This window comes from Tubulanus polymorphus, chromosome 5, assembly GCF_964204645.1.
Source record: "Tubulanus polymorphus chromosome 5, tnTubPoly1.2, whole genome shotgun sequence".
Lineage (NCBI taxonomy): Eukaryota > Metazoa > Nemertea > Palaeonemertea > Tubulaniformes > Tubulanidae > Tubulanus > Tubulanus polymorphus.
In genome coordinates, this window is record NC_134029.1 from 14,406,458 (window position 1) to 14,420,263 (window position 13,806).

Sequence of the window (13,806 nt, forward strand, 5' to 3'; positions counted from 1 at the left end):
TCTGATTTTAATCCGAAAATTCGTTACTGGCCATATTGAAAATGTTACTGGCAAAGGTCACATCAAGTCTAGTGGGTCACTGGCAAAATCTAAAAAATACTGGCAAATTTGAAAAATGTTACTATCTTGAAAAATTCAATGTTGGCAGGTCTGGTACCTTTAGGTTTAAAAAAATTTGGTTTCGCTGGGTTTCGCCGTTAGACAAACCGACATTAAAGAAGTAAAACTATTTTCATACATGCCAACCCGTACGATTGGTCCGTATTCGTTACGTTTCGTTTTTTTTTTCACTCAAAAAGATTGTCAGTACGGTAGTATGGTCAGTAATGTTGAAGTACGTTTAAATCAGCAAAATACGATTTTTTCACCTCAAGAAATTTTAAAACTACAATTTTGTATTCACGAATACGATAGTTTAGCTTTATGATAGTTAAGTTTTGATGATATCTCGTTTGCACATAACTAATATCGGCCGAGGTTTGAGAAAAATTGCATTCAATTCAATTCAAAATTTACTGTTAGTGAAGTCCTGTTTGTTTTCCCTGTTTGAACATATCCGATCCATTAGTCTGATGCAGCTTTGATGGCGCTTTTTAAGATTGTGAAAATAAAAAATTTTGTGAAGTTAAGTTTGATATGTCAAGAAAGGGCAAGGGTAACTATTCAGACATGCCAGTACCACTAAAGAACCAGAGAAATCCCTCAATAACGAAGCAAAGATTGAAAAATTCTACATCAGAATGATTATATTTTTGGAGCGACGTTTCGGCTAACAACTGTTAGCCATCATCAGTACGCAGGATGAAGGCTAGCAGTTGTTAGCCAAAACGTCGCTCCTCAAATATAATCATTCTGATGTAGAATTTTTCAATCTTTGCTTCGTTATTGTGGGATTTCTCTCGTTATCATCATTCGAGGATATTGTGTATCTTCTCGTCTTACCACTAAAAAACTGGGTGAGTCAAAAAGACAATGACAGCCATCTATTTCTGCATGTTTTTTCCTTTTCAAGAAAGGAAGCCAATTTGCTTTATTGCTAGCTGTCCAGACCATTCTTTTACGAAATGCTACTGATCTAATGAACTGAGTACTGATGATTCTTAAGGTAAAATAAGAAAATACTGATTGAGATATTAAAATACTGAGAATGTTGCTAAAGAAAATGTTACTGAAAATGGATACAAATTACTGGGGAAAAAAATGGAATTTTTAACCAAAAATACTGAAAGTGGTAATAAGATAAAAACCACTATCTACAGATTAAAAGAATTTAAAAACAAGAATTTATTTATTCAATCTAAAATATATAGAATACACGACGTTTCGATCTATTCATGTATTCTATATATTTTAGATTGATTAAATAAATTCTTTTTTTTAAATTCTTGTAATCTGTAGATAGTGGGTTTTTATCTTATTATCCATTCACCATGTTTGAGTGTGGTTATCTTTCTACTGAAAGTGGTAATCCTAATGTTGGCATGTATGTATTTTACACCAAGTTATTGAGAAATCAATAAATTTTCTACAATTTTGAGACGAGAAGATACACAATATCCGTGTATGATGATAATGATTGAAATCCCACGATAAATTCAGCCAAAACGAGAAATTTGAATAGAAGAGTAAATATATTTGTGCAATGTTTCGGCTAAAGACTACTAAACCATCATCAGGCATACTGAATGATGTACACCTGATGATGGCTAATAGTCTTTAGGCGAAACATTGCGAAAATATATATACACGTCTATTCAAATTTCTCGTTTTGGCTGAATTTATTGTGGGATTTCTCTCGTTTCTACAATTTTCTGCCAGCTGTTCTTAAGACGCTGTTATCTAAGTGCTCTGTGAATGGCACTTCTACAAGGTTGCGCTCCTCAAAATCTGAGCCCTGCAGGTATGGATGTTTTTTTTCTCAGACGCCAAGAAATCTTTTATACGGCATATGGTGCGTGTGTGCGCGCATGTGTCTTTTTCAAGTTAGGGGGCCCAGATTCGTGTAAGTATCATTTTGACTTCTCTGGGTCTCCTGCATTTTCATTATCACTCTATATTGTAAAAAAATTCACACAAACCCCTGTCAATTTTTAGATTCAGCACAACTGAACCTGTTAGTATGAAATGGAGTGCTGAATTCAGGTGAACCGCTATCTCCTCGGAGTGTGAAATGATTCACGGGCTTAGGTCTGCATTAAGTTGGCTGTTATAATGGCAGCTAAGTGGCAACTGCTTTTGAAGGCTATTGATGAAGCCTAAATTGGGTAAATTGGTAGTTTTATGCCGTTTTGGGGGAATTTTAGCGATGTAGTGTGATGTCATCTTGATCTACTAACGTAAACAACATGAGCAGAATTGTACAACAGTCGCTGTCGAATTTACAAGTAGCCTTTTTAGCCCACTTGGGACTTTAGTCCCAGCGGGCTATTGCGTTTACTTTTTGTCCGTCGTCCGTCCGTCCGTCCGTCAATCTGTAGACGGAATCCAGTTATTTTGGGAAGTTTTGAAGACGCTTCAATGTAATGTCTTGATATTTGGGTTACACATGTAAATACCCTAGATACATCTTCGGCCCAAAAACTGGCCCTGTCAGAATCAAGATGATATTATGATGTTATGATGATGTTATGATGTTTGATGATGTTATTATGATGTTATTCAATAATATTAATACTGTACTGTGAAATTTTTACCAGGACTACAAAACACTACGTACTTTCTAAAAAAACTAAGTTTTCTTATACCAGGCTCGGGGTCCAAATTTTTCTGGGGTCCATGTCTTACCCCCGGGCCCGATTCTTATGAAAAAACACCTAAAAAATCCCAAAACTGATGCAGGGAAAAATAGAATGAATTTTTACTATCACAAAAGTCTTTGAAATTGGGAGAGAACATGCCTAATATCTTCTGAGTTTTTTCTATGTGACTTTTTGGATGGACTGCAGACGATTTACGATACGATTTACGGTCTCCAGGTTGGCTCTAGTCCAATTGTTCATAACTTGCAAACAATGCGGCGTTACCAACATGAGATTTCCAACACTTTAGAAGTTCCTTTTCATTTCCGTAAACTGAGCCTATAACTATACAAATAGAGTCAATTTAAATGACATGGTTTCCAGAGGAATGGCCCTTTGACTGTGCAACTGACCATTATGTACACTTAGTTAATGTACATGAATGAGTTTAAGTACACTTAAGAGTCGCACCTCAGAATCAAAGCTTTGTGTTGGAATTGATATGGAAAAATTTGATAGTGCTCTTTCTGTACCCTTTCATTCGAAAATAGGAAATTAAATCTTAGTTTAATGAAACTGCTTTGGTACATTTTCAGCAAAGACCACATAAGATATGACGAGCACCAATGCTCAGAATCGTATAAAAAGGTATGTATTTATGTATTATAGATACATATATTGTAGATTTGTTATAGATAACATTGTTTAACCCATTAGCACTCAGGAATTTCACTATGTAGTGTCAATTACTCCTCAGAAAATTCAAAGGAAAATCTGAGGTTATCACAATACCGAATAGCTCATTTTCTGTTTATCTTCATGCATGAGGCGTTCATATGATATAAGATTTGATGAGGTGGGCCTCCTCAATCATGACCTTTTGGCCCCCAAAATTCAACCAAACTTCAATTTGAAGTGAGTGCTTAGAGCTGTCATGTTCTTACTCCAAATACTTGAGCATTTCGTTGATTTCTGTAGGCCTACAGTTTTTAGATGACTTTAGGGAGTCTAGTTTATCATAAGCGCCTCACCTCGTAAGCTTATGAGCTCATTGTACAGCACACAAAAAAAGTGTCAGGGTGGATTTGGTTGGCATGAGGAGTAATTGGGAGGTCAGATACATGTGGCTGGAGGGCTTATGGGTTAGTAATAGATTATCACTAAAGTGAATAGAAAATTCATCAACCACGACAATAAAGTGACAGTAAAAACTTCCGAAACTGCAGTACAAAATATTCGTTTGCAGGATAATCAAGTACCCACATGTCCCCTCTGCAATAAGCCAATACCTTTGAAACCAGGTGAATTGGCAGATGATAAAGTCAGTCAACACATTGACACAGATTGTCAGTCGGATCCAGCTAAGGAGCGCAGGGGAAAGGTAAATAAAAGTATGCACTAAATATCCACTGGCTATGTTTTTAGTCATCTAGTTAACCCCATGGCCCAGTTCCACTGATAAATCATTGAAAATGAACTAACGTTAACTCTAACTCACAACTGAGGAACTGGTGCCAGGGCTATATGAATAAACTTTTAAAATTTGAGACACATTTTTATGCCCCCGGTTCAACTTTAATTGAGAGGGGGCATATAGATTTACCCGCGCAAATGATGTTTACAGCCTAGAGGCCGCAATTGGTGACCGATTCATTTCAAACTAAGTACACAAGTAGGTTTCACTTGGGCCAGAACCCTATTTAAAATTGGGTTGATTTGATTCAAATTAAGGCCAACATTAAACACGTTGTTAACAGCCTAGACGCTGCAATTGGTGACCAATTCATTTCAAACTTTGTACACAAGTAGGGCATCACTTGGGCCAGAACCCTATTTAGAAATGGGTGGATTCGATTTAAGTAATGGCCACTAGGGGGCCAACATGAAAAACGACGTTAACAGTCCACAGGCCGCAATTGTTGACCGATTCATTTCAAACTTGGTACAAAAGTAGGATATCACTTGGCCCAGAACCCTATTTAAAATTGGGTTGATTCGATTCAAATTATGGCCACCAGTTGGCCAACATGAAAAACGATGTTAACAGCCTGGAGGTCACAATTGTTGACCGAATCATTTCAACCTTGGTACACAATTAGGATATCACTTGGGCCAGAAGCTTATTTAAAATTGGGTTTATTCAAGACTGAACTTGCCATCTGGCTGAAGTCCGGAAAACTGAGGATGGGCTGATTCAGCGGACTTTGTTTCAAACTCTCAATGGCCATCTGATGCTCAGTGGTCCATTTTTAAATGACACCTTTCTTCGTTAGTTGGTACAGCAGTGCCACTATATTAGAGTAATCTCTGATGAACATTGAGTAGTATGAAACTAGCCCGATGAATCTGTGGGGCTCAGTTAAATTACAAGGTTTCGGCCAATCCCTGACACGTTCACATTTCTGCACATCCGTCTGGAGTCCATTTTCACTCACGACATGGCCCAGGAATGCAACTTGTTGTTGAAATGAATGGCACTTACGTGGCTTCAACTTCAAGTTTTCGGTGGGAAAAAAGGCAAACACTACTTCAGAAGTCCCAGGTGACTCTTCAGGTCAGGACTGAAAACTATAACGTCATCGAGATGCAGTAAACATGTTTTCCATGCAACCTTGTCCAGAACCAGCGACACGATATTCCTGGAGACACAGTCGATAGTTGTAATGAAAATGAAAATAGCAATGACAATAGTGACAAAAAGTGACCACGTCCAGCATCTTCTGTGAGTGACACTGACATGGATCACTCCCCTTTATTTAAGCTGGTGCCTTGAAAAATCTAAGCGATCAAAAACTATAATTACACCTTAAGAAGATAGATTGAAAAATTGTGAAAGTCGTAAGAAAATAAGAACCTCAAAGAGAGCATAACTTCCCTTAAACACGCAACGATTGAGAATAACCAGTATTCGCGTAAATGTAACTTATGGATTTATGGTAAATAACTGCCCCAGACATCCAAGGACGAAAACTGCAAGGAGATTGCAGTTGATGTGATCGCTAAGTTAAATCTACCGTCTAATGGGGAGCTAAAATCCGACGGCGATAAGCGGCACTGATAAGCAACTCAGTCTCACCGCAACATGGCGCTGCAGTATTGCTTCGTTATTTTCAAGTTTTTTAACGGCTTACTTCCACGAGGTAATCGTGAATAAATGCTGCTGCCACGAGTCAATGAATTCCAAACAAGATATAAATGAAATGACATTACCAGAATTGAAATTCGAGCTGAAAACGTTCGGGGCAAGGGTGTCTGGTAGAAAAAAGGTGCTTTGTGAGAGGTAATTTTTATGTATATTTTATTTTTATGTCCGAATTGAATTGAATTGTCTGTCTATTTTCGTGCATTTTACTCCCGGTTTCGGCACAAGCACAGAGAACGATTTTTTACTAGATAGAAAAAGAATAAGTGCATGATTACAGTGGATAGAATGATATTCAATAAATATATGTTTTTGGATGGCTTTAGTTCGAGTAGCTAAAAAAATCCATGGACGGTCACAATGTTATTACTATTAGGCCTAACTCTAGTCTACTCTGGTCTCTAAGGCCAGCCTACACCCACTTCAACTGAAAGATTCCTGTTTGGTTTATGTGACAATAAGGCTATCTTTGTTATTTACAGATTAGAATTCTACAGAAGGACAAGTGTACCTGTTAATCTGGAAATGGAATATAAAATGGATATTCCATATCCAATACTTTTTAAAGACGTACATAAAGGAATGATTACATCGATACCAAATTTTACAATAAAGCGTCTCGAGGAATATCTTACACTGTTTGATATGCCACTCTATGAGAAGTGTAAAGATTTCTACACTCAGAGGTAAATAGTGTGAATTTAAATCTGCAGCTCAAAATTACTCGTGAAAATATTTAAACAGGTTTTGCCAACCAATCATGGTCTAGAAAATGGGCTTTCATTTGTTATTTTTAGGTTTCTTAGATTTCTATGTATGGCAAGTGGGGTTGGGAAATCTGTCTACCTTACATTGATTGTGTGGGCAGAATACAAGAAGTCCACATCTTACAAGGTTTACCATTTAGACGGTGAAGGGGTAGTCACTGACGCCCAGTGCGAATGCAGCATGTAGCAACGGTGTCGTACGCAGTGTGTAAGTTTTTACTTGGAGATAATCTCATCACGGAAGTCACATATACGCAAGTGAGTAATATATGAAATCTTTCTGAGCAGGAATTTATATTTAAAAATATGTCATTTTTTCTATGAGAACCATACTATTTTTCCAGGTTTTACAGACTTTCCATCGTGTCAAGCCACACCAGGAAACCCCTCTGAAATTAAACAGAGAAAGCTCGGCCAAGTCATCAAAAATTAACTTTGATCCAAGAAAACAACAAGACAGAGATCCGGAACATGTGACATCTAATATCAGAAATATGGCAATTAGTTATCAGGTTGGTATTTTTGCAACCAATCACAAAGGTCTGTCTATTATCATGATACATGTACGGATATAAACTATTTACCAAATTATGTTTGTAGGTTACAGGTAACCAATGGAGGCTCAATGCCAATTATGCAGCTTTTCCATCCTGCAAACCCCCATGCAGTAGTCATGGATCACGACTATATGGAGATTATCAAAAAATTTTTTATTGATGAAAAGGTAAAATTAAGCAGAGCATTTTAGCCCTATATTACAACATGCATATGTATGCCTATGTCTTTTAGAATGAAAATGAATTGATGATAACTTCTGGGGTAGCTTGAAAATTTATGGTTAATGGGGTAAATTTAAAAAAAAATCAAACTCCAGGAAATTTTTTGTTTATTTTTAGCTTACTACAATTTCAAGTGATTAGGCTAAGGAGATTAAGAGAACTCGTGGGCAAGTTTTGAATAAAGAATGGAAAAAAGAACGTTGCCTTCGAATAACAGCATCAAATTTTGGAACAATTGTAAAGTGCACAGTGAGACTAGACAAATTCAAATTAAACTTAGTTCCACTCGGTTAAAATGTAAACCTATCCTACTACATGGACAAAAATATGAATCATTTGCAGTGGAAAAGTATGAGGCCTTAACAGGATGTAAAACACAAGAATGCGGATTATTCGTTTGCTCAGCATCATCTATTCTGGCTGCCTCACCAGATCGAGTGGTCGCTGCTGATCTAATCTTAGAAGTGAAATGCTCATATGCGTCTAGGGATAAATTCGTAATGCCAGCTACAGTGATTTATTTATATTACGACTCCAACAGAAATTTGCAATTAAAGGAAAACCATGATTATTACTACCAAATTCAGGGACAGCTGTATTGCAGTGAGCAATCAAAATGTAATTTAGTTGTATTTACAATGAAAGACATTCAAGTGATAAGTGTAGAAAAGGACATTGTATTTATACAGAATATGGTAGATAAATTGTTGCAGTTTCATTCAGATTTTCATAGAGATGCAATCATCAACATGCAAATTTATTAGAATTATTTTGAATATTCTTTTTGAAAAATCTTGTCACCTGAGATAAGGTTATTACAGAAATACAGTATTTTAATGTCCTGCCAATTGAATTACGAGACACCTTAAGTTTCTAATGGTTTTCAGTCTTACATTGAAATTTGTGAGAGGTCTCAAACATCTGATTTTTCAATCAGTCAATTGTCCGCAGTCACCCAATTGTCATCAGTCCTCATTTGTAGGTTTTTTTTAAGGAAAATATTGACCGGTTTTGACTTAATATCTTGACAATTACCACAGTCATTAGGATTCATCGCCTCGTATGGAATTGGGGTCACCAGATTTTTTCTTTTCACATCATATTGAAATTTCTGATTGTTGAGGCATCGAGTCCCTTGACCCCTAGTTGACTCAAATTAAACAAAATTCATTCTTTAATGTATCAAGCACTTTATTTTGTTTAAAACCTTGTGTTAACTTTGAACAGAAATATATTATATTTGATAAAATTTTATAATTGCACTTCATGAAAAAGGAAATACATATATAGCTATAAACCATTACAGACTTATTTTAACTTACTATTTTCATGCGTTTTTGGGGACAATACATACCCTAAAATTACAAAGATAGAATCAGACTGTGGCTATTGCAGTAGCTAGTGGAACTTCATTATTACTCAGTGGATTCACTAGAATCTTGTATGTTTTGCCAAGTCCCTTGAGTCTTTCAATATGAACCCTCTTACTTGCAATTTTCCTGTCTTTGATTACTGTAGAATTTGCTAGTCTGTTTTTATTTTTAAAGAATTGTGGAATATTAACATTGACATTTGAAGATACAAACAAATCCTGAATATTAAAGCCCTTGTCCACCATAATACTATCTCCTGGGTCGCACATTTCTACCAGGTCACTCCTTTCAATAATCTGGCGATCACTTGTTGACCCTCCGTATGCATGCGATATATAAAATACAAGTCCACTTGGAGTTGAACCAACTACTACCTTTCCAGTATTTCAATTTTTGTAAGGCGAAAAAGTCGCTTGTTGCAGTAGAAGATTTTTTTGGCTTTTTTATGGGAAATTCTGTTCCATCCAGGATTACTCTTGTTGTCGGGAACTTCAAACGAAAATCACTCGGACAGAAATAGTGAACACTGTTGTGGCCACCAGTCCATTTCGCCCCACAGATGGTACATAAAATTGATCCCAGTTAGTTACCCATATGTTGGTCACTCTGCTCACGGATATATCAAATTGTGTTGATAGAGCAAAGTTTGGTGTGTATTGCCTAATTTTCGTCAGCATCAAAAAGAACTGATCAATAACTTTCAAAGAGGGCACATTTCCATGGTAATTATTCAAATTGTACGCACTTTTACCTAATGTTTGGAAATATTTTTAGCAGTTTTTGAGTCACAGTCAACAGAATTGGATTTAGAATATGTGTATGAATAGTCGTTCAAAAAGTTATCATGATCACATTGAGAACCCTACCTGACGAAGTGTTGCCCATGTAATCATCATCATCGAAATGACGATAGCAAACTACCAAATGCGCCAATGGAGACCAGTTTTTTTCGCCACGTCTGACGGCTTTTATCCAAGCTCTGAATATAAAGAAATCTGACCTAGGGAACGCATGTCCACCTCTTGCACTTCAATACGGCGCACAACATTCTGTCGGCATAATTCTTTGTTGGTGAAGTGGTATTTATAAGGCTATTGTCATGGTTCAATGACAATTTGAATCGAGCAAAGTTACTTCCGGTTATTTCAAGACCGAGTTGATCATCAGCGCCACCAGCGAAGAAAACGGCGTTGCAGCTCCCCATTCCATTAACACGCAAGACATAGTAGTTGCTGACCATTTGTGCTGCAAAACTAGAAATGAGAAACCTGACGCCGTGATAAGCGAGATCTAGTACTCACACATCGCAAATAACTCAAGGGCACTGGGTATGTCACCCAGGAAGACCTCACCCCTGATCTCTCACAGCTCCTCTGCAAACAATTCGGGCTTCTTTTCATCAGTATTTGCCAGTCATGGGAACATTTTTGGAATTCTAAATGACAAAAGGATGCGTCTACTCCAATTCGAGGATCTAAGTATAGCATTGACTTGTGAATCCAGCAAAATGCTTTGTGCTCTCGTCAAATCAGTAGTGAACTGGCATCCATTCTAATCAACTGTTATTCAAAGAATGGCAAAACCCGTGTTCTTTTTAGTATAGGCGTATATTTACGCCGCAGATATATATGTTTACTACAATCGCTGGTGTGGTGAGCCATTACACCGCTGGTGTGTAGCCATACTATAGGCTTATCTGCCACAATTAAGTTCCAATTTTTAGCCCACTTGAGACTAGTCCCAGCGGGCTATAGCGTTCACTTTTCGTCCGTCCGTCCATGGACTGAATCTAGTTATTTTGGGAAGTTATGAAGACGCTTCAATGTAATGTCTTGATATTTGATTTATACATGTATCTACCCTAGACACATCTGAAGTTTTTGAGGGAAATTTTGAAGACGCTTTGATCAATTAGCTTGATCTTTCGTTTATATTTGAATCAACCAAGGACCCATCAGCATAACAAAAATTGGGTTGATAGGACTCAAGATGGCCGTCCTATGACCTTTTAAGTGCCCAAAAATGTCAATTTTGGCCCGAATTCTGAGTCCTGTAGCTTCCTACTGGTTTGCCATTTCTCATTGCAATTTGTAATGGGTATTCTTTGGAAAGGGATGTTTTATACTTGAGACAGGTATTTTGATCAGCCAATTATGACGCAATTGACGGCCATCTTGGTGTCATCAATACTTATTCGTAGGTAGGAAAAAGTTTTCCACATTATATTGATACCTAACCATATTGTGTTATTACAATCAATTGAAAAATTGTAGCCCATAGCGTGTTCTATGATTTTGGTGAGTTTCAAGGTCATTGGTTTTTGTATATGGCCACCAGGGGGCGATGAATAATACAATAACTTAGTATTTCTATATTATACTTGTACCTATGCATATTTTGTTTCCACAATCAACTGTAAAGTTATGGCTCATTTTATCGTCTATGATTGTGGTGAGTTTTAAGGAAATCAGTGATTCTATATGGTCACCAGGGGGGTTGAATAGTGCAATAACTTAGTTTTTCCTTATTATATTGGTACCTAGGCAATTGTTACCATGATTGATTGCAAAGTTGTAGTTCATGACATGTGCTATGATGGTGGTGAGTGTCAAGGTCTTTGGGTTTGCATATGGTCACCAGGGGGCATTGAATAGTAGAATAACTTAGTATTTCCATGTTAAATCGGTAACGAGGCATATTTTGTTATCACAATTAATTACAAAATCGTAGCTGCTGACATGTTCAATGTGGTTCAAGGTCATTTTTTTGTGGTTCAAGGTCACCAGGGGCATTGAATATGAAATATTAAAATTGTTGTGCATTTGAAACCACTTCCCAAGTGGACATGAAAGGCTGAATCCATGAACATGTCTATCGCACTTTTGAGCCCAAACGTCTACTTTTACTTAGTAGCCACTTGAGAACAATAAGCAATTAACGATATCAGCTTCTTTTCCAGTAGTATACATTTCAAAACAGTCACTCCGAAATAGTATTCCTTTCAATTCGGTTGGTTTTCTATAGTAGCTGTTTCGAGGAGTCTACTATTGAAAAGTGACCATTTTAAAACATCTGGTTTCGATAGTGCACACTAGCAGTCGAGGTGACTGTAAAACCACCTGCCTGTAAACAGCGACTTTGTGATAGTAACTCTTACCGTAACAGCTACTCTCAAAACACATCGTTTCTAAAAGTCAACTATTGAAAAGTGACCATTTTGAGATTGCTTGCCAGATTCCCTGTTATAAATACACTGTAGCAACATATGCTTCAGATTTCCAGTGATACGTGACAATATAAACATACTGTAAACTCTACTCATGCTATAGTTTGGAGTATAGTTCTATTTAGAGTGACTCAGTTAAGATCTGAAGATATTGTAGATACTCTTTGAGGGTATGAAATGTGATGAGCGTTTCCCAACTCTAACCAATAGAAGTCGAGATTGGAGTTAAATTTGTTTACAAATTGTCAATAGTTATGTAATGTAAAAATGAAACGAAATTTCCTTCTTTTCATGCGATATCATTTAATAAAGAATTCAATTTGAACAAATGCAGCTATTTTCAAGCATAGGTCTGCATTTATTTTTGGTAAATTCTTAGATTAAAAGCGCAATCATAAGTTCAGGCTATAACCTCTCATTATTGAAATGTTGGTTTATTTTCAACGGGGGGCCTGGATGTCTCTGCATCTTAAGATGTGCATTTCGGAGTGTTCGAATCTCCCTGAAATCATTGATTTTTTTTAAAACAAAATATGCTATATCCATGTGGATATAGTGGAAACATTCTAAAGAAATTATCTAAATTGAGCCCATATTTGATCGAATTTATTAAAAGAAACTTTGTATGGTATTCAAGATTTCATTTGGATTACGGTAACGGCCTTTGGTGGTCGTCACCGGCGTCATGAATGAAGAAATCCCGTAATAGAATTCCAATATGATAAAATTTGTTAAAGGTGAAACCGCAACGTTTCGACTGTTGACTAACAGCCATCATCAGGTAGAATGTAGACATTCCTAGTTATAAGGGCTTTTAGTCAGATGGCTGTCAGTCAACAGCCGAAACGTTGTGGTTCAACTTAAATAAATTTCAAGATGAAAAATTCTATTGTGGAATTTCTTCATTTATCTACAGTTTTAACACGGTTTAGAGTATTTCATTCGACTTCTTCGGGTCCTGTAGCTGTTTAGATCGAAAATTATTTACTTTTCGGCACAGAAGGAATATTCAACCGTATTGGTCGCTATGAGAGGGATTCCCTGTATATCTGCACCTTAAACCGGTACCTTTGTTGGTTCTAGCCTGCATTCGCTTCCAAATTCAAGTATTGGTAACGTTGGTTTACGATAATTTGAGAAAAAGAGTTTAGTTGGAGAAAACTGATGATTATCTTATAATTCAGCAATTCATTGGTTCATCGATTCAGAAAAATAAAATAAAGTCTCATAGAGATATTGCGGTGCTAAGTTTTTTACTATTAGGTGGTAATTGCTTTTGGTTCGTGGTCTTTTGGTGTTTAGTGCAGTTAGTTCATTCGTTCATCAATCACTGTCTAGTTAGCCAGTGAAATTGACCTGCTGACCGATAGCTGCTGCTGGGTTTTTGATAACCTATATAAACAATTTACTCAACAAAGTAGGAAAGTATGTGAAACTGAAATTACAGCCTATTACATTTCTTGCACTTCTTATGCCAAACGAGGTTTTCTCTATGAAATGAAATTGCTGATTTCAAAATTACGTAAACATCTCAACACTCAACTCTTATACGCTAATCCTTTGATCTTTTATAATAAGTCGGTAATTTCATTTTAACCAAGCCGTATAACTAGGGTATCACTTCTAGCAAGTGATAAAACGATTCAATATTCATAAACGAACAAGCAGAGAACAGCGTGACAAAGTGAACATCACATGGATTACTTAAAAATCGTTTGTATCGAAATAAACAATAAATTCCAGGTTAATTCTAAGTATTTTAGATACATTTTTTTCGTAAT

At 36.6% G+C, this 13,806-nt stretch overlaps 2 protein-coding genes across 4 annotated transcripts in view; both read left to right on the forward strand.

Moving 5' to 3' along the window:
• Positions 1–13,806, forward strand: part of LOC141905028 (AN1-type zinc finger protein 2A-like) — a 74,159-nt gene that overhangs the window by 11,900 nt on the left and 48,453 nt on the right. For all 3 annotated transcript variants that reach the window (XM_074793741.1, XM_074793739.1, XM_074793740.1), the window contains 2 exons: positions 3,335–3,386; positions 3,985–4,119. In XM_074793741.1, the coding sequence (XP_074649842.1) occupies positions 3,335–3,386; positions 3,985–4,119 (187 nt within the window). The remainder of the gene's footprint in view (positions 1–3,334; positions 3,387–3,984; positions 4,120–13,806) is intronic.
• LOC141905029 (uncharacterized) lies at positions 4,365–8,582 on the forward strand. Its single transcript, XM_074793742.1, has 5 exons — positions 4,365–6,566; positions 6,678–6,905; positions 6,992–7,159; positions 7,248–7,371; positions 7,544–8,582. The coding sequence occupies exons 2-4, from the start codon at positions 6,822–6,824 to the stop codon at positions 7,362–7,364; spliced, it is 369 nt and encodes a 122-aa protein (XP_074649843.1). The 5' UTR covers positions 4,365–6,566; positions 6,678–6,821; the 3' UTR covers positions 7,365–7,371; positions 7,544–8,582.

Bases quoted from the DNA above. Each gene is read 5' to 3' on its own strand.
- LOC141905029 (XM_074793742.1), top strand. From the start codon at position 6,822: ATGCAGCATGTAGCAACGGTGTCGTACGCAGTGTGTAAGTTTTTACTT. The intron at 6,906-6,991 runs GTGAGTAATATA...CTATTTTTCCAG, and splicing joins CGGAAGTCACATATACGCAA to GTTTTACAGACTTTCCATCG. The intron at 7,160-7,247 runs GTTGGTATTTTT...TTATGTTTGTAG, and splicing joins ATATGGCAATTAGTTATCAG to GTTACAGGTAACCAATGGAG.